Raw genomic sequence first — 20,953 nt, forward strand, 5'->3', positions numbered from 1 at the left:
GGGGACTGATGAGTAGGCTTGTAGACAATCTCAGAAGGCAATAGTAGAGGTAGGGACCTAGAAGAACGTTGGTGAACCTGCTGCAAACAAGAAAAGAAGAAAGTATTGCCTACACAGAAACACTAAGCCAAAGCCCTCTGTAAAGACAAGAGAGTTCAGGAGCAACAGAAGCCTCAACAATGAGGCTAATGCAGCAGCTAAGTCTTGTCTCTTTGTAAGATCTGATATCCTAGGAGGCCCAAGGGAAGCCCATGCCAATTTAATTTGGCCAGATGTAAGAGAGAATTTGAAAGTCTCATATAATCTTGTAGGAGCAGTCAAGCTTGAATTTGGATCAAAACCATGTATTGAGTTTTGAGTTTTATCCATCTGTAAAAAGTAGCAGAAATGACGGCAGAAAGCTTCACTTCCCACTGTGTCGTTAGGGAACTTTCACCCCTCACAAAAGAATGGTCTTTTATTTACTCCTTTTTTTCTTACAAAGGCTGAAGCCTTCACCTGAGTATGACCAGTATCAAGGACACAAAAACTTCCCATGGAAAAAAAAATCCATGAAGTTAATGCTGTCAGCAGGATAACCAGCAAATTCTGTCTTCCCCAGATGGCCCAAATTTTAATGGGGTTACCTTGCAAGACTTGCCTGTAGGATATTAAAGGTCCCAAAGTAACTGTTGGGGCATAAAAAATGTTATGTCCGAGAGCTGCATCACACACAGATGTTCCTTTGACAGGTTGTCCTTTGCTTAACTATTCTTCCATGTATATTTCCTGACATTCAATGCATCAGTGGCAGCTCTTGGGAATAGGAGACTGTATGGATGTTTGAGACAGATTAAACTGAAGATGGGGGATCTACTTTTTGTTTTGCAATAGCAGTTTGAAACCCTGGAATGCTAGGTATGTGAGGTCAGTTTCTTGCCTTACTCACCTTGTCTGACACCTTATTTCTCTTTTCTCTCCTCTTCCTCTACCTTCCATCACTCTTCAACTTGTCAGTTAATTTTTTAGTGTTTGCATTTGACTGATCAGTCCTGCTAAGAAGTTGAAGTTCACACCGATGTGAACTGTGTTTGGCATCAAACTTGATGCTTACAGTTGACATTTTGTAGTGGGTTTTTTCCTCCTCTTTCCACAGAGATGTTGGTTGTGAAAGAGAGAGCAAGTAAGTGTGTATGCTTATAGTTGAACAGTGTTTTGTAAATATTTCCTGAAAGCTTGTGAAATGTCTCACATGTTCTTGATTTCCCTTCAGAGTAGGCATAAGAAATATCACCCAGTCTAGCTCGGAGTTCAGAAGCATGTACATAGCCATCAGTTTTACAAGCTTTGCGTAGATGTCAAAGCCTGATGGCCGAGGGGGATAATGCTGAGACTTTCAAAGACAAGCCAATACACAAGCCACATTTTTAGCCATGTGCTTTCTTACAGTTTCTAAGTCTGGTCACAGCTTTTTCCTTGAAAATTGCTTCCCCTGATACAAGATTTCCCATGAAACAGCTCTGGCATATTTATACATGCTCTGAAGTTTCTGGTTAACCAACTCGGTAGTCCTTTGGTGATTTTGAGAATATAAGTCTATCAGTCTGTGTCTGTTTATGTTGACAGAAGTGCCAATGACTTATAAATGGGATTAATTGTAAATGTAACTCATTTAGGAAATAGTTAAGGACCCAGGTACTTCTGTGTTTTAGCCTTGCTTAGTCACACTGGAAGAGCTCTTTGACCCTGCCAGAAATTAGTTTTAGTACCAGTTATGAGATAAGCTTAACTAGTCCTTAAAAATAAGCATGTTAAAGCTCTCTGCAGGAGATTTGTGGTGGGGAGGGAATACCACAGGTCCTAATTTTTTGTTTATCTTGCTATTATTAAGTGAATTGCAAGGATTGAGTTATAAACAGTGATGTAGTTCAGACCTTTTTTTCCTGTTCTTTCAACTTCTGGAAAACTCAACAATTATTTAAAGTTTAAGTGTACTTATTTTTAACCATTAAAAAATATCAGTGTACCAGTCAGATTCATACTTTATACACAGTGGTATAGGAATCAATTGTAATCCTGGATCACAGGTGATAAGGCCACTGCGTGGAAATAGCACTGTTCTGAGAGCAACAAAGCTGTTTCCATTTTCAAAGCCCAGTTTCCCAGTTCCTGATCAGAGTAAACCTACGTTTGACTACGTGAGTGTCCTCATTTATTTTTTAGTACAAATAGTAGTTTTGCATTATCAGTGCTCACAATTGCAGTTGTAAGCAGTACCGACCTTTTCTTTTTTCTCTTTTGGATCTTGCTGTGTGCCTCACAGAGCAGTCAGCTGATTTCCATAACATACTCCATTCAGTAATTTATTTTTTGCAGAATGGCAAGTGACTCACCATTCATAACATGCTGAATGCTGAGAAGACTTAGCTTAAAGAGCAAAAAGGGTAGACTGATTCATGTATAAATGTCTTGGGTAACAGAAAGACAAAATCACATTCCTTCCAGTAGCCTTAAAAGAAATAGAAAATAAGGTTATATAGTAGGAAAGAAATATTTTTGTTAAATCTGTTTAGCTGTAGATTAATGTTTGAAAGACAGTGGTGGAAGAACTATCTCATCCTTGAGACTAATACTGTTGTCTCACTAGGAAAAATACTGGATAAAGCCCCACCATGAATGTTAAGGAACCTGGTAGTTTTTCAAGTTATTTCTATTTCTGACCTCCATGATGGTGTAGAAATACAGACAGGATTGTTGTGCTGCTTATGTCTTCATTATACATCAAATCCATGCTCTATTATTTGAATGTTTTATTTCTGCAGATATTCAGAATCATTCTTTGTACAAGCAGTGTCGTATCATTTTTATTCTGTTAAAAGGGAGTGGCACGTGAATTCTTGCATATATTAGCTGCAAAATAAATTCATGCTTGAAATGTCTCACCTTGAGTGTCTGTATTAGGAGGAACCTCTGGTTTGAAATGTACCTAGGACACCTGCCTGCAAACAGCATTGCAAATAGTTACATATGATATGCTGAAAAAATACGTGTTACTCCAGAGCAGGTAATATCTCCAGATGTAGAACAAGAAGTAGATAACATACCAGATATACAGGAAGGGCTGTGATTTCAGAATAAATTTATCTTTCTGTGTGTGTATAGCGAAAACAGGAATAGACTTGAGATTTCCTGATACAGAAAATTTGCCAAGTGATTCATCTATTTGTCATGTTAGGCTAAAGATCTGATTTTTTGTGTAAGCTATCGTGTTGCTTGTAAAGAACCTGTAAATAGACTGTCAGCAGTGGGAGACAGCTACCACTGTGATACTGAAGTCCCATCCCCATGTAATAGAAAATCATTGTTAGTCTTAAATGAAACAATGCAACAGGGCTGGCAGTGAAAACACTTCAAAGATGTTCATCAAACTGTTGAAGTTAGAAGCATGTTTTAATTAGCTTAGATTTGAAGCAGAAGCAGTTTGACTCTAACAAAAGTTTCTTGCTGCAGATCATCCTGTGGGGTCGAACAGAGAAATGCCTGAAGGAGACTACAGAGGAAATCAGGATGATGGGGACAGAATGCCATTATTTCATTTGTGATGTAGGAAATCGAGAGGAGGTCTATCAGCAAGCCAAAGCTGTGCGGGAAAAGGTTAGTGTCTGTGGAAACACTGTGGGCAGCATTTAGTAACAATTATATTTGATGAGAATAAAAATATATTGGCAAACTGGGAAAAAAGAAGGGTGACCATTCAGTCTAGCTACCTGCTTTAAGTGATCCAGAAGGATTACAAGGCCTATAGGCAATAACATCAAAAGCTATGAAAATAATAATGTATTCAAGCAATGAGAGATGCTCAGATATGAGGGTGACTGCTGATTCGTGAGGAGAGATATTAGTTGTAACAAGTCATTTGCTTTTTTTGCAGGTGGGTGATATCACTATCCTGGTGAACAATGCTGCTGTGGTCCACGGTAAGAGCCTGATGGACAGCGATGATGATGCACTGCTCAAATCACAACATATAAACACCCTGGGACAGTTCTGGGTAAGATAAGCTCCTGTATTACGTGTATTCACAACTGGGAATGAGAGTGATAGATTACAGCCAGCAAACACTTGGCTGCTACTAGGCCTTTCTAAATGATGCTTGGTAAAATCAGTCTGACATGAAAAGGAGACAGAAAAAACAATGTGAGGGGCAAGAGCCAAAGGAAAGAAGTCTAAAACCACTTAATTTTTCCAGTAGTAACACAGTATTTGATGCTTTTGTATCCCCATTCTGTGACTTCCAGTAAAATATTTGATTTCTCTTGAAAAAGCCTGAACTCACAGAAGATAGTTTTCTGTACAGTGATGCGTATGGAACATCAGAAGAGACCGAGACGACGTTGTTCAGCGAAGGAAGCTAGTGTGAAACTAATTCAATTTTGATTTAGGTAATAGTAGTAAAAAAAGAGCTTCTTGTGATGTCATCACATCATTGAAGACTTTATCCTGTACAAGTTTTTAAACATACAAAGCATTCTGTTCACGGCCTTGATCTGTGGGTACTGCTTACTTACGTGCTAGGGAAGATTTTGTTTTGTGTCTGCACAAACGTTGCCTATTTGGAATCTTTCAGAAAATGACAAAGCAACAAGGTACTCTCCCACCCTTTTCCTCGTGTAATAAGCAGCACAGTTTGGCTTGTTGTTTCCGTGTCACCTTATTTTTTACAGTAACTATTGGTTTTGTTGTATGTCTGCTGAGCAAACTTTTTTTTTTTTTTTAAAAAAAAAAATCAACTCTGTTGTTCTTCAGACCACCAAAGCATTCCTGCCAAGGATGCTGGAGCTGCAGAATGGACACATTGTTTGCCTGAACTCTGTCCTGGCCTTGTCAGCCATCCCTGGTGCCATTGACTACTGCACCTCCAAAGCCTCATCCTTTGCCTTTATGGAGAGCCTGACCTTGGGGCTGCTGGACTGCCCAGGAGTGAATGCCACAACAGTCTTGCCCTTCCATACGAGCACAGAGATGTTTCAGGGCATGAGAATCAGGTCAGTCCAGGGGAACTAGAATAAAGCATCTCATTTTAAATGAATCATCAGAATACACTCCTAATTAATGCTTCATTTAGTTAAGAGAATTTGATGTCTCATTTGGCTGCCTGGGAACAGAGGGTCACTCTAGGCCACTTGGGACTCATCAGACTGGTTCCCTCAGTTTGCTGGCATATTCATACAGCCCGCCTGTACTGAGTGAGACATTTGCTTCTACAGAGAAAACTGAAAGCTATTTTTCCCTGAGCGTATTTGGGCCATATGCAGCTACCAAAGAGGGAGGGGAGGCAATCTGAAAACTGAGGTCATTCAAAAGGAGCAGTTCACAAATTACTTGAGAATTAACAGTACAAATTCCTTCTTTAGTGGCTGAAATACTCAATTCTTTCCCATTGAAAGGATTGGCAGCTGCTTACTGAAGTAAGGCTATCTACCTCCTTTTTACCTCTGTCTAAGAAAACAAGCTAAATTCAAAGACTAACAGCTGACCAAATTAATCTTTTACAATGGACAAAGTAGCCTAGTAATATAGCTTGTATTCTTTTAGTCAAGAAAATACGTGGTGTCAGGCTATGGCTGGAGCTGGGAAAAGCCTTATGTTTGATATTAGAAGCCATGGGGGATAATACTTGTCTTTCACCTGTCAAGAATTTGAATCAAGCAAAGAGCAACAGAGAGGAAGAGGAAAACCACCAACACTGAAAAGACAGTATTTTCTTACTGGTCTGCATACAGTTTAAGAAAATCCCTGAATCAAGGTTCCAAATACACTCTGCCACTTCTCCCTAAAGGCACCAACTTGTACCTTCTTAACCGTTTAGCTAACCCAGCAGTACTGGTTGGAACTGGGCTTTCTGCTTTCCAGCTTTCTGGATGGAACTGGAACTTTCTGCTTCTTTCAGCCTGCTTTGGGGCATGTTTGAATGCCAGTAACCAGCGGTAGCTTAGTGAGTTACAGGACTTGGACACTGATTTCTTAAAGAAGGAATTTGGTTAACAAATAATTATTTTATTTTCTACTTTGTTTATTCAGGTTCCCTAATCTTTTTCCTCCTCTCAAGCCAGAGACAGTGGCTAGGAGGACAGTAGAAGCTGTTCAGATGAATCAAGCTTTCCTGCTCCTTCCATGGACAATGCATGTTCTTGTCATCCTAAAAAGGTAAATATTTCTTTTGCCCAGCAAAAGCCTAGCCGGTTAGGCAAGGTGGGCTTATGGTCCTCTGTGCCTGTCCACCAAGGCAAACCTCAGTGTGACTGTAACGTGGGATCCAGGAACAGATTGCTTCATCCCTTCCCATGGAAGACAGTCAGAGAAGCAAAAGGGAGAAAACTTCCTGAGATTCCCTTTGTAGATGTTTTCCCTGGATATAACCCCTTTACAAAAGTAGTTTCACTCCCAAAATCTGGATTCCTGAGGTCTGAACTGGCATTTGTATCTACGAAATTTCTTAACAATTAACATATGCAGGTAGTTGATTTTGATTTAGTAAGTCACTCTTTGGACTCCAGGCTTTATACTGTAAAGGATTTCAGTACAGTAAGATATGTACATCACAGCTGTATTTAGAGATCATGGCTTGTGAAACTATTAAAAAATATTTCTGTGTATGATTAGGACAGGAATTTTAAAGTCCTTTAGGAAAGAAGTTCATATCCTGAAACAACTGAAGAGAAAGGACATTTAAAATTTGTTTCCATGCAAGTTTGCACTAAAGCCTTTGGAAAACCTGCTTCAGTCAGGAATTGAAACAAGGTCATGAGACTTCCGTGGGAATTCATTACAATATTGCATTTCAAACAAGAGGAAATAATTCACAATAAATGCTTTGCTCTTAATGTAAAATCTGGGATACTCTCAAAAGTTCCCAGAAATTCTACAGACTGAAAAGGGCTGTTCTCCTTTATTGTAAGAATGAATCATTTATTTTCCATGACAGTAGCTGTCATGAAATTAGATCTATATCCATGTCTTATAATACGGGGGTCACTTGACTAGCACAAATAGATGGCAAGTTAACCAGAGAACTCTGTTTAAATTTGTGTATTTCAGAGTACAAGGTAGTAGTTGGGAGGAATGATGGTATCTTCCAAGTTACAGATTTTACAGACCTTTTTGGACAAGTATTTCTGTAGAGAAAGAGCAACCTGATATAACTTTCTCCCTGTAGGCCTACTCACAGCGGGATACTGACACGTTTTGTCTGTGCACTCTCACTAGCTGATTTTTGAGAATATGTATCCTTACATATGCATGCATGTAAACGCGTACTTACACATCCTCTTACTAGAATAGACTTAAGAGGTTTGTCTGATCTGCTTATTTTTTCTGCTTCTCCCACAGCATTCTCCCTCAGGCAGCACTTGAAGAAATCCACAAGTTTTCTGGGAGCTACACCTGCATGAACACTTTTAAAGGACGAACATAGACTTGGTGGTGCAAGGACTATTCTACTATTCTTCAGTGAAACCAACAACACAAGCATGAAAATCCTGACAAGACTGTGAATCAGCAGTCTTGGCTTTTAGCCTGTTCATGTGACTTGTGCTGCTCTGAGGCAACACATTTCTTGCAGGTCATATCCATAGTAACATGACCTTTGCACAGGACTGAATGACTAGACTATGGACCCTTGGAAAGAAAAACAGAAAGTGTGAAATGTTTATACGATGTTTAATTCTTTAGAGTTCAATTGTTAAATCTACTCATATTTTTAAGATGTAATTTTTGTTTCTGAAGTGTCTGTAGGCTGTCTCGGCTGAGAGGCAGCACATCACACCCCTAACATACTTTATTCCCTCTTTTCAGAGGAACTGCAATTACGAACTGCTACTGGTTTCATTTCAGCTTTTTCAATGGGGAACTTAAAAAATACTTTGACGAACTAAAAGTTATGGACATCTAATGGAAACTTACTTCCCTTCCTTCACTTTACATCCCCTAATGAAGCTGTTCCCAGCTCACATCAGGGAAGGAAGGAACAAAGTGTGGAGTAATCTTTTCTTTGTTAAAGGCCACCAAGGACTTCTGCCTGGAAGGACTGTGCTGGGTGCAGGAAAGCTGTCTTACTTCACCTGCGAAGGCTGGAGAGGAATGCTCAGTCAGAAGAGCAGACAGTTTGAATAGAAGATGCTTTCTGTCACTGAACTCATACATGGAATTTAATTGTCTTTCTGAATATTTTCATTCATTTATGATAAAAAAAAAATATATATATATATTTAGCATTAATCCCAGATTGCCACGCTGCATGTAGGCAGCATCACATTGGGGATGAGCTAAATCTAGAACTAAAACTAGAGCCTGCCTGTACAAACATACATTCACTGACATAATCCATGCAGAGGAAAATCCATTGTATCAATCTGCACAGTGAAGTAAGTGGAATAATGCTCTAAAAATAGAAGAGACAGTACTGTTGTGCTCATGAAATGTGAAGTTTGGAAGCACAGTTAGCAAAGACCTGATTAAATGCACATTGAATTCAACTGGGAATATCCCCATTGTTTTTCAGGGGCATTGAATCAGGCACTGATCAGCCAAAAGCGATAAATACTGCTTGGACTGAAATGGCAGAAGCAGCTAGACATTATTTATTTTTGTAATGATATATTCTCTTTGACAGCCTAGTAAGAGCAACACTGCATTCCTATGCCAGATGCAGTGTGCAGCACTAGGCATAGTAATGTAGCTGAAACCTATTGGAACACTACTAAAAGAGGAATTAATATAATTGCAGTACAGGAAAGTAGCAAGCCTAACTGGAGAGCACCTGAACGAAGTGCCTCAAGGAAGGCCACGGGGTTAAAGTAAAGGAGTGAATTTAGGGCTCCTGACTTGAATTTCGAGCTTTTCCATAGACGTCCTGCATGACCTGGGGCAAACTGCATAATTTCAAGGTGTGCCCTGACCTGCAAAGCAGATATTTCTAGTGTTTCCCTACCTCTTAAGCCTGACTACCTAAATGTTTGTTGAAAGCTCAGCAAATTCAAATGGAACATGCTATAGAAAGGAAAAGCAGTACTTGCTCATAAACCAAGAGGTTTGAAACAAAAATTTAGAAGAGGATAAACCCCATATGCCAAAATAGATAACTTCCTAAAAGAGATCTAAGTTCAAGCAGAAAAGCTGTGAGCTGTATTTGAAATATTCCTTTGGTTCTGCCATGTAGAATGGAGACCAACTACTTAGGTGTAATGGTGTGAATATTAAAATCTGAAGATCTGAGCCGTACTGTGAAGCAGTAGCTATCTCTCTTCTTGAGCAGTTTGGGAGGAAGGTGTTGGCAGAAGTGCCACTGCGGCAGGCCCCGCTGCCTGCACCGGTATGTTGAGGAGCTCTCCTGTCTGGGTCAGTGCTTTCCTTCTGAGTTCAGAACATGTAAGCTGTAGCACTGTGCCAGCTTTGAAAAGGTTTCTTACAATGGAGTTTTGTTTTGAATTCCTAGATGTCTGAGGCTCTCTGGAGAGGATGAAAAGAAACTTTGATCTCTGTGATTTTGACGCCCACCCTAATAGAAGCTTTCAGCTTTATTTTTTGTCAGTTTTGAGAAGAAACCCAGTTCATTGAAATCACAAGTGCAATGAGGGGAGAACCCTTCCAGGATCTGCTAGGAATACTGAAGGTACCATGTTTATGAAGAGATGCTTGGGAGGGGAAGGGATCATTATACATACCTCCCCTCATGCACTCTAATCCTTTCTAGTTTCTCATTAATCACAATCAGGCATGCCAGGCCTGTGGATGCAAGAGCAAACAGAATTGGTGAGAGAGGGCACCCTGCAGTGCCCCCCTTAAATTAAACCTTTATGCTGAAATTCTATTCATTGATAACATTCTAATGCAACAGTGAGGTAAAAACTAGTACACCCTTTGACATTAAATCCCCGCTCATCCCCAAAATCCTGTCCCTTAGATGAATCTGCTCTTTGCCGGCACTGCATAAAAGATGTTCAGAGGTTGCCTTACATGTTGATTTCTTTCTAATGAATATAAACAAGTCGGGCGGTAGCTGAGACTCTCATCGTCTCCCTCCTCTCCTACACACACACTCACACACACACAGACTTCCCTCTCTTTCCCTCAGGGTCTCTGGGTGGACAGCAGGTCAAATAGCAGGCACAGTGGGGGAGAGGTATGCAGCAAACAAAATGATGAGGAAAACACTGACTTTGCTTTTCAGATAGTAGGGAGGAGTTGGGTAGGAGGCTTTCTTGTGAGTATTGTGAGATAGAATGCTTTCCATCCATTCAGCTACTTGCAAATTTGGATGGATACATTTGAAGACTTTTTTTTTTGTAACAGAAAGGCTCCTCTGGAATGCCTGCTGAAGTCTACTGTCCCTTTTCACATAAGGTTAGTATTGGGTAATCTTGAAGTGCTGCAAATGTCGACAAGCTTTGTTGAAGCCTAAGGCCTTCTCAAAGGAATTTCCGCCCTTTGACTTATTTTAATTTTGGTTTTCCCTGCTCTCTCCACCGCCTCCTGCTTTCCACTGCACAATTATTTTTTTTCCTTCTGTTTTCCTATGTCATCACTGCACTTTTCAGTGCCACCATCTTGAAGCCAGATGTCATACAAAGAGTCTGGAGTAAATTGAAATCATGGTATATATTTATTATCCTGCTGGAGGAATCTAGGTGAAGTTGTATGAGCAGGTCACAGAAGTTTCATACGAAATTAGTTTTACTTGCTCCGATCTGGGAAGAAGGAGACGACCCCTTACTGTCATTTTTATACAGGAGATTGTTGCTGGTTTAAAATGTGAATGATACAGAAATGTTAGCCGTTTTGGGACATACGTTCTCCTGACATTAAAAGACCTTATTTAAATGGGAGGATTTTTCTTTTCCAGGTGTTTTCAGAGGCTGGTGTTTATACAAACTAATTAGGAGTCCTTTGTAAGTCAGTCCGATTCCTCATGTTCAATATTTGATTTTGTGTTTTGTTTTTGACCGGGGGGGGGGGATCATGTTCCCTTGTGCGCCCTTGGTGAACTTAAACAAGGTCATTCCAGCCATGTCCCTGCTCATGACATTTCCTAGCAGGATGAAGAAAAGGAGTGAGCCCTGCACCCTACCTACTCATTGATTGTTCTGTTGAGGTTAAAAAGTGATGAGTCCATCCCTGTAGTTCTTCCAGAACTTCACAGAAAATGCCTGGGCAAGTGATTCTGATGTTTGCAAAGAGAAACTTGTTGTACTTTTATGTAATGTGTTAATTAGCGTGGGTGGGTATGATCAGATCTAGTCTTGCAAGCCTTTCAGACAACTCCCTGAACACTCCCACCTTCAGATATTAACAGATAGCACTGCACTTGCCAAATCTCATAAAAACCCAGCAACAGACTCAATGCAGGCAGAGCATAAGTGGGTGCATTTATTTCAAAGAGAACACACCTGTTTGTAGCAGAAGTTAATTGGGCCTAGCGTTTTCCTCTAGCTGAAGTGCAACTGTTGAGAAAAGAATACAGGGTGACCTTGGATCATCTAGTTTGGTTTTATTCCTTCATGTGGCTTTAATAAACTTAATCTGGGTGACAGCCACTTTTTTGACAGCACTTGTTCATAAGTTTGGGGGTAAAGCAAGACTGTTTCAAATGTAACCTTTTGCATTTTTCACCAACCAACCGACAGCCTTGAGAATCAGAATATTCTGCGCTGTCTTTGCAGCTTTCACCTCCCTGGTGCGAAGATCCTTCAACCTGGTATTGCTTCTCAGCCTGCTGGAGTTTGGAGACTGACTGAAACTTGTCAGTCACAAGGTTCTCTGAGGAACAGAAGCTCCTTTGTTAGAGTGTTAGAGGTTCTGAGATGTGACTACTGGCAGGCACCTCCCGCAGATTTCAGCAACTAACTTGGAGAAAGACATGAAGAAAACCAGAACTTCACCTTCTCTGCTACTCATTCTCTTTTATCCAGTGATTTCTACGGGAAGCTGGCAATTTAGTAACTTTTCTGACTGATAAACTGCCCCTCTTCCCACGCTCTGTGCTACTAAGATTGCCTCAGTACCTTTCTTCAATACCTTCAGGGAGTTGACAGCTTCAACAGAAACAACCCTTTCTGTATTCTTGAGGAGAGTCAGATCAGCAAGGTAATGTGCTAGAGAGAGGACCAGGCAGTTTGCACGGGGCTCAGGTACGGCAGCCTGTGGGCTACAGATGGAAGACACAACCCGAATGTTGCCAGTACCTTAGAAGGCAGTGAGTTCCCCTGCTCCTGTCATCTTTGCTTGAAACATCACACCCTCTCTTGTTTCTGAAACGGATCCCTCCAGCTGACGCTTTAGCAGAAATGCACACTGAGCCGGCCTGTGAGGACTGGATACAGCTGAAAAGCACGGACCTCTGAGGAGGCAATTTATATTTCACACCTTCCCAAAGAGTCCAAACTTATTAGTTCCTTATGCTCGCCTTTGCCATGGGCATCGTGACATATTAACACAGAAAAAAACCCTAGGCAAATGTTGATCTTTCTGCATAAATCTTGAACAGTTCCTCCTTAAATGAGGGAAGAAAGCACTCTAATTTGAGCTTGAGAGTGACCAAAGAGTAAGTATATGAGAAAACAAAACAGAGGATAGATACGATCTTAGGGGGAGTGTGGTGGCCCTAAACAGACAAAGGCAACGTGCTACCATAATTCTTGAAGTTATATAATAACAGAGGCACGTGATTTTCATCCAAAAACAGTCTATAAAAGAAGTGTGCTGTTACTCCTGCTCATTCCCATGGGTCACCATGCCCTAAAAAGCAGTCCATTAACTTTGTAGCTTGCTGGTTCAGAACACCCCAATATGCCTGTTACGGTTTGCTGTCGCTTTGTTTTTTGAGGAAGGGAAAGCAACCCATACGTGTAAAAACAAGGAAGGGTCAGTTTGACTCACCACCCCATTTTTTCTAGCCAGCTGCAAAGGTTATCCATCATGCCTAGGTATTACAAGGACATATGGCTCTGGCTTGTGCTGGTAATCATCCTGACCTAGTGCTACTAGGTAGATGTTGTTCAGTTTCCTGGTTTTTTCTTATGCAAAAGAATGTTTTTTAACTTGAATTTTACTTATCTGAAAGAGTTGCCTCTCTGTTGTACAGGCTTCTCACAGGCAGGCATCCTAGGCATGAGATTTCCTTATGTTAATCAAACGATAATTGATAGAATACAAAAGTGAAAAGTTGCTTTTTGACATCTTCCCCAAGCATCCTCTTCCCCCAGCAATGCGGAATTGATGTAGAGGAGCCCTGCTGGCATATCAATGCCTTAAATCCAGACCTCTCAGAAGCCAGTAGGCTTCTGGATGAAAGCGGCCCTGGCTGCCAAACGTGCCTCCCTGCAGGTCCGAGGCAGTTTACCACCGAGATCGCTTACCTGAGCGAGCAGCCATTACAGTGCACTAGTACAGAGGAAGACTGCATGGAAAGCTGCGGTACATATAATCACTGCACAAACTGATTTCAACTTCTGGTCCTGCAAGACACTTTTGAAGAAAATAGGCTAACGAACGAGCTGACACGTGGTAGCCGGTTCAAACCCAAGTACTGCAGTGAGGTCTCTATTTGCCTATAGGGTGCCTGAGAGTAGCCTACAGGACTGCCACAAGTCCTGCCTTAGCTGTGACCCCTGACTGATTCCTTCCCTTGAACGACTCTGTGCAAACATTGGACGTTGTTGTGTGAATACATTTAACTGAAAAGCTTCTTCGTCTTCCTTTTTTAGCATTAGGCACTTTGGAGTATAGCCACCTGCTGCTGCTTTGGGCTTTGCTCTTGACCTGATGAGTGTTCCCAGATACTGTTCTGGCACATCACACTATTAACATTAGCTGTAAGAAAAGGAGGCGATTCATTGCTATCCTTTCCAGGAAAGTCAACTGTTAGTGCCTTTATGAAGAGAGAGGACTGACATAAATGCAGGGGTGATATGGTTTCTGGAGTATTTTGGCTCTATGAAAAATGCTGTCATATGGAATAAGGCTTTATAATAGAAAGGGCTCATCTCAGAAGAATGTTAACAGAAGATGGAAATGGCCATAATGGAAAACAAGTGATATCCAAACACACAGTTCCTCATCCTGGAGCCTGCTGGGAATGCGCATTTCATGCAGACATGTCATAGCAACATCAGTTCACTCACATGGTCGTTACACCCCCTGCAACTCTCCCTCGTGCAAGTAAAAGCAGAGGTGACAGGCTCATTGTCTCTGCTATCTCGACTGTTGAATGTAGCAAAAGAAGTCCTTTTTTTAAAAAAAAGATTTTTAAAATGTCCATCTGAGAACAAAGCAATTCTTTGGTTCAGTGTCAGCCTTAGAGAATGAAGAAGACTCTCAGCTACCAGAGAGAGAAGCCTCAGTCCCTCCTAGCTGATTCCTTGAGGTCTCAGGCCACATTTCCCCTTGTTAATAATTAAGTGGGAAGAATATGATTGACTCAAATCAGCAATAGGACTAAACAGAATCATAGATCAGTCTTTCTTTTCCACAGCAATAAAATACCTTTTCGTTTCTTCTGGACTCCTGTCAAGGCTGCAGATTCATGGAGAATGCTTGCAGAGCTGGGCACAATTTTGTTACTATTCGAAGGGCTATGCAAAAGACAGGAGAGAGAGAGACACCACCAAGCAATGTTGGGTGTGCTTCGGTGGCTGAATAGTCTGTAACTGTCAATATTCTGATATTCTTGAATATTCAGTATTAGCGATCTGATGTGTTTCTCAACTGTATGCTAGTGCAAGAAACCACCTTCACCCACATAAACTATTGCAATACTTTTGAACCCTAAACCACATTCATCTTCTCTGTTGTCCTGTTAGCATAGCTGAGGTTTAACAAGCATGTTAATCAAATCAAATATAACCTTGAATTTCTTCAGGAGGGATCTGATGCTGACACAGAAAAAAAATTAAAAAAGTGTTGATGCCCTGCAGCAAAAGTTGCTACATACATTAAAAACCAAAGAAGTCATGTACAAACAACTATGTTTAATCATTCAACAGAATGCTCTGCTTCCATCATTACAGCGTTACAGCATTGAGCCGTCTGACCTCATTTTGATTGCTTTGAACATACAGAGTCAATGCATCTTCATACCAGTTTCAAAAATAGGTGTCCCGATACACGTCCCCTCTGTTCAATCAAATTACAGATTTGTAAGTTTTCTTATGTAAAAGCTACAATTTATTTTTTAATTCACACAAGTACTCCTCACAGATCTCATTCCCTACATCAATTAAGAAAACAATCTTCATTCTTTCAAACTCTTAAGCCCAGCATTTAGGAGCACTGATGCTTTCTGGCTAGAGATGTCACGTTCCCTGTGACGCAGTCTGGTAGGTAGCATTGCAATCTTCAGTATTTCCCTTTAAAAACCTCTTCGTATTGTCAATCAGATTTGCCAGTGGCTCCTAATAGCGCACGACAGAGGAAGCTGCAGTCTGTCTGCCTTCTTCAGTGCGCTGAGTTCTTGCAAATAAGCTCTCAGAGAAGACCTTCTTTTGAATGAGCCACAGGAGCCATGCTGCGTTTATTTTAGTTGGGTTTATATTAGGTCTTATTTCTGCTGATCCCTTCATTTTTCACCGTTTTCTCTGTCTCTTCCAATTGTTCCTATTGGGGAGGACTATGTTTTGAGAGTTTCTGAGCCAGAATGCTGTGCATGCAGATTATTCATCTCTGTGCCTTCCCTTCAGGCAGTCTCTCACCTGGGCATGCCTGCGCCCACACCTTCTTATACATTAATGCTGCAAACTTCCCTAAATATCTTCAAGATCAGCTTCCTTTAAAGCCACAAGTGTATGGAAAGCCCAGAGAGCTATAATTACTTTTGCCTAATGAGTTGATAACTGCATATTGGTTTTAACACCTACAGGATTAGGATTTGAACTAGGAAGGACTGTTAGGTAGTGGCTGGCAACAAATTTAACCAGTTTATCATTAAAGGGGGAATCGTAGACTAAAAATCAAGTAATGAAAGAAGGAAGGTTTGCTGGAATGGGCAGTATATGCATGAAAAGTCCCTAGAGTGCATACAGTAGGTTTAGGTACAACATCCCCACTTTTGGGGACAAATAATGAACTGTAGATCTCCTGGCATTTATAGATCAGTACTGAAGTAGAAAATAAACACAAAGTAAAGCACATGAATGCTTTCCATCTGTCAGGATAATGGAAAGATGGTACAAGCCCTGAACTGCAAGGTACCCAGTACTGCTATCTGATTTCTTCTGATAATTTAGCATTCAGGAATATTAAAATAGATTGTTTTAACGATACCTGAAAGTGTCCTTTTGCAGTGTAAAGTACATACTGCATTGGATGTGCTTTAAAGCTGGATGGGCAACTTATTCTAGTGATCTTCGTTACAGCTAGCAGTACTCTTTGACATGGGCAAGTCTTGCTGTAAAATCAGCCTGTTTTCTTTCAATGGATTGTTTTTAAATAGACTTCTTTCAAATTTTCATTTATCAAATATTTAAATACTTAATGGTTCACGGCCAATTATTTGCTTGCAAGCTATTCACCATAACCACCACTTTGAGTGTTTGCCATTCATTAATGTATCGTTTTCCTGTGGAACTGGCCGTCCAGATGAGTGGTGGCTTTGCTTTCCCCTGGCTGGCTGCCTCCCAATCCCACAGGAAGCTTCCCAGGGGCTCCAGTGTGTCTGGCGATGACTGTGAGATGGCTTCTGGCAACAGTATTAATGCAAATGCGTACTTGAATGTGTGCTCATGACATATTCCAATCTTCTCATCAAAAAACATGCTTACAGACATTTTCAAGGGAAAAAAACCTCTTAACTTGGGATACTGTCAAAAGTGCATTTGCCTTTACTTACAGTGGAAGATTTTTACTTACAGTGGAAGATTTTCAGTTTGGTTTTGTTGCTTTCACTGGATTCACCTTTCTCTAAGCCTTAGGTCGGGGGAGGTTGGATCCATACTGTGCTGATCCTGGAAATATTTAATTAATATAAAAAGTGACCTGACCTCAGGGTGCAGTATATTTCCATATGAAGGGAATGGCATGATTTTTTAGGATTCTGTTGCTGCATACTCATCCTTAGTTCATTTCAGAAAATAAACCTCAAGTGGAATAAAGTTGTACTGCCACTTACATTGGGAAAGTGAGCAAATGTACAAAAAAAGAGCAGAATGTCTGGATGCACTGAGACACAGGTGTGCTAGCAGAAAAATCGTGCTTGCTGCTGAGCACAATTCAGTTCACCTGATGCTTATATTCTCCCTCCTCCCTCTCGACTTCAGAGTGTGGGGTTGAAACTTGTGTATCAAAACTGCAAATGCAGTGTTTTGACATAGACCTTTGCAGTTCTTGTCCTGCCAGAGCGCTGCAGTTTCTATTGCATACACAGGGCAAGGGTGAGACCGAGAACTGTACAGCCCTGCCCGGTGCGGCAGCGCGGGATGGTAACGGTTCATGGCTGGCAGGGCCCTCACGGCCGCTATAGGGCTGGGCCCATGGGTCAGCGCGGCTGCTGCCGGGGCCTCGGTCTGACATGCACGTCGCAGCGCGGTTTGCCTGGGAACTGTTGCTAGCTCAGGTACGTCGCTGTGTGCAGACAAACCCTAGTGGCAAATTCGTAATGGGCTGTTCCCAGTTGTACTTGACCCGTTATGTTAGATGGCAGCTTCCGCTTCATGCCGTAATTGCGATGCTCCCACGCCTTAATGCTGACGGTGGTTGGGCTGTGGGCTGCAGGCTGCTGCCAGGGCAGGGGAGCTGGGCGAGGGGCGGGGGTGCTGGGCGAGGGTGCTGGGTGAGGGGTGGAGATGCTGGGCGAGGGGCAGGGGTGCTGGGCACACCTGGTGGCACCGGCCCCCCGGGGGCTGATGGCGGACACGGTGCTGGCGCACTCACACTCACTGCTGGGGCACCCATGCTCACACTCATGGTGGGTTTCCTGGGGGCGCTGAGCGCCCGGAGCCTTGTTCACATTTTTCTGCGGTGTGTGTTTGCTGTTCGTTTATGCCGCACATGCTGTGAGAAATTAAGCCATTGCGTTGTTGGGTTTTTTTTCTCCTTTCTCCTGCTTTCATTCTCTTTACCCCTCGCCCCCCCTTCCTAAATCCTTACAATTCCTTTCATGATTTGATGTTAACAGGACAAAAGAAATAAATATTTGAAAGAAGATACAAGCTGTGTTTGTGTTTTACTTTGGAGCTGCTGTGGTAACTGAATACCAGTCTGCAAGGTCAAAAAAAAGGAAAAAAAAAAAGAAAAGTGCCAGAAGCCCTCGGCGCCCAAACCACGGGTTGTGTTGCTGGTGCACAGCGGCTCCCGGCCCACAGGCCCGAGGGACCTCGCCGCGGCTCTGTAAATCTCTGAGTGTTTCATATCGTTTCCTTGTCATGCGGCCGTTAAGTTTTATAACCTTTATATTTCAAGGCAAACAATGAACGTGAATTCCTTCTCAACGCCCTAACGGATCCCACATGTCGGCCATCCCCAGAGCTGGGCCGCTCAGTCGGCAGCGCCGCCGCCCCCCGCCGCGCGCCGTTCCCACTGGAACCTTCTGGAGCGCTGAGGCGGCGCGCGGGGCGGGGCGATGTGAGGCGGCCGTGAGGAGCGGCGTGGCGCCAGGTGAGCGGAAAGGCCTTTTTTTTTTTTTTTGCCTTTTTTTTGTGGAAAAACACTCCCCCGGCCCATCCCAGGCTGGCGGCGTCCCCCCGCCCTCGCCGTCCCCGGGCTGTGTGGCGGCGCCGGGCCCGAGCGCTGCGGCCGCCTTCGAGCGCGGCCCGGGGGGCCGGAGGGTGGCGGGGAGCGGGGCCGCCGGCGGGGCCGCCACCGCCGGGGCACCGCGCTGGGGGGCAGGGAGAGGTCCTGGCTGCCGGGGGCGAGCGCCGAGCGCTCGTTGTCGGCTCGTGAAGGCGTATAAGCGCCGTGATAGCCGCGGGGAGGCGGCCGCCCGCCCCGGGGCCGAGGGAGCCGGGCCGGCCCCTCCCGGGGAAGGGTGCTGTGGTGGGCGCCGCTGTCCCCCCGTGGGGTGGCGATTCCCCTGCCGTTGTCTTTAATTTCCTTCACTACGCATGGTACCTCCAGCCCTGGTAGCGAGCCTGCCCCGCCAGTGTGAGGGTCTGCTGTCAGAGTTAATCCAGATACGCGCTCATGACAAGCAGCAAGTGGAAGTGCACTGAACCTTAAGTATCTGGAAGTGGAGGATTTATGCTTGTGGAGGGTTGCCTGCGATCGCAGGGGAGAGACATTTCCTCCGGTGTATGGAATCGGCAAGAACAAAAGAACCTGCCAGAGAGGCCGAAATGCAGTCTCCGATTGCTGCCCCCTTATGTGTTCATATTGTGTGGGGTTTAGGGGAGGAGGGCGTGCAGCTGTTGGGGTTTGCTTTTGTTTTGTTTTGTTTTCCACTGACAACAGAAGCCTTTAAGTTGGATACCTGGAGAAGAGGGCATCGGTTTCCTTTAAAGGTCGACCTGTTAATTGTCCTGCTGTATGTTATTTCTAAGGCGAAAGCTGTTTCTCTCTGAACGGCTGGGTTTTCATGAGCTCTTTTTTGTTGTTAAGTTTTGGGGTAGGCCTGAATCGGTGTCAAGTTTGTTACTATTTGGTTTTTTGTTTTTTTTTAATGAGGTGATTCTTAAACCACAAGTTGTAAATGGTTTTTGAGCTGCATTTCAGTTCAGCTTGCCTTTAATTTTCCCATGTCGGTATGGTATCTTTGGAAGTATTTTTACTTTTCTGTGTGGTGGATGGAGGGGGCAAAGAAGTTGGATAAGTGGCACTTGAACCCTGCGATGGATTTTATGCATCATCTTTCACATCTGCTGTATCAATCCTATGCCTTTTTACCTGTCTGTGAATAGTTTCAGCATTGAAGAGGTGTTAAAATCTCTAACAAAAGTTTTGGGAGTTGGCATAAAGAACTCCTTGTATGGAAATTACTGTTGTCTGTTATTTTAATAGTTTAATTACTCTCATGTAATGGTAAGTGAGTATCTGTGGTGGTCCTGTTGAGAAATACAGGTACTGGGTGAGTTATGCAAGGTCGGCTGAGGATTTGGTGTGTATCCTCTGTTTTCTTCTGTAGCAGTTTGAAGTCTGATGTCTTCCTGACAACCTTGCTTGGCTTTTCTTAGCAATTTTCATGCCTTGAAAGTATGCAGGGGTTAGGTGGGGGATGCTGGATCGTGTTCTTTGATAAGTGCTCAAGATTCCTTTAATAACAAGGACTCTTTGTTGCAAACTGGTCTTTTGCTACCTTGGTGTGGGAGTGGTGAAGTTTGAAAGGGATGGTGTCACTAAATTGGTGACCACATCAGAATTGCTCCAGTCTGCACTGATTCCGGAGAGAAATTAAGCCATGTGTCAAGGCAAGGTCATCTGGTGGTCCTGAGAAGCAAGTTTAATATTATTCTTAGACTGCAGGGAATTTCCACTTACAGTAAAGCTGTCAGGCTGTGTGTCTGCCCCCCCAGTCAGTGGGGCAGCAGCTTTGTTCTCTGTCTGTACGGTGTTACTGTAATAGGGTTTTGGGTCACTGTGATGGTACACATTAGTAATACTAAGCTGTTATGAGAGTTTCTACTGGAGCGAAAGCGTTGTAGGTGTATTAAAGCCATGGAACAGCTATAAGGTCCTTTGTCAGGTCAAAGAATTTAATGAAGTTAGAGTTTACAGGAAACATTTATTCTTCTCAATTAGCAGAGTCTCGTCACATCCTAACTCACGGTCTCATGGAGGCAGAGAGTGCCAGCAGTTGGGTAGAAAGGGTTGTTGATTCTTGGCAGTCTGAGGTTAAACATGAAAGAGAGTGCTAGCAGCTCAGCCGAGCAGCGGGAGCACCACAGGTCTGGTTTGTGTGCTGTTTTCTGGTGGTGTAGCCAGTCACTGAGAAGGCCATCAAACACACTTTGCGTGGCTCCAGAGAGAGCTGGGAGCAGTCCTGAGCACAGCAGGA

The 20,953-nt window shown here is 42.9% G+C and overlaps 1 protein-coding gene across 3 annotated transcripts in view; it reads left to right on the forward strand.

Annotated features, from left to right (window-relative positions):
- The window catches only part of DHRS3 (dehydrogenase/reductase 3), a 30,323-nt gene extending 19,461 nt beyond the window's left edge, over nucleotides 1–10,862 (forward strand). For all 3 annotated transcript variants that reach the window (XM_037380306.1, XM_037380307.1, XM_037380308.1), the window contains 5 exons: nucleotides 3,490–3,633; nucleotides 3,911–4,030; nucleotides 4,786–5,024; nucleotides 6,061–6,186; nucleotides 7,369–10,862. In XM_037380306.1, the coding sequence (XP_037236203.1) occupies nucleotides 3,490–3,633; nucleotides 3,911–4,030; nucleotides 4,786–5,024; nucleotides 6,061–6,186; nucleotides 7,369–7,453 (714 nt within the window). In that variant the 3' untranslated portion in view covers nucleotides 7,454–10,862. The remainder of the gene's footprint in view (nucleotides 1–3,489; nucleotides 3,634–3,910; nucleotides 4,031–4,785; nucleotides 5,025–6,060; nucleotides 6,187–7,368) is intronic.
- Nucleotides 10,863–20,953: the final 10,091 nt, after the last annotated feature.

Source organism: Falco rusticolus, chromosome 3 (genome assembly GCF_015220075.1).
Source record: "Falco rusticolus isolate bFalRus1 chromosome 3, bFalRus1.pri, whole genome shotgun sequence".
Taxonomy (NCBI): Eukaryota; Metazoa; Chordata; class Aves; order Falconiformes; family Falconidae; genus Falco; species Falco rusticolus.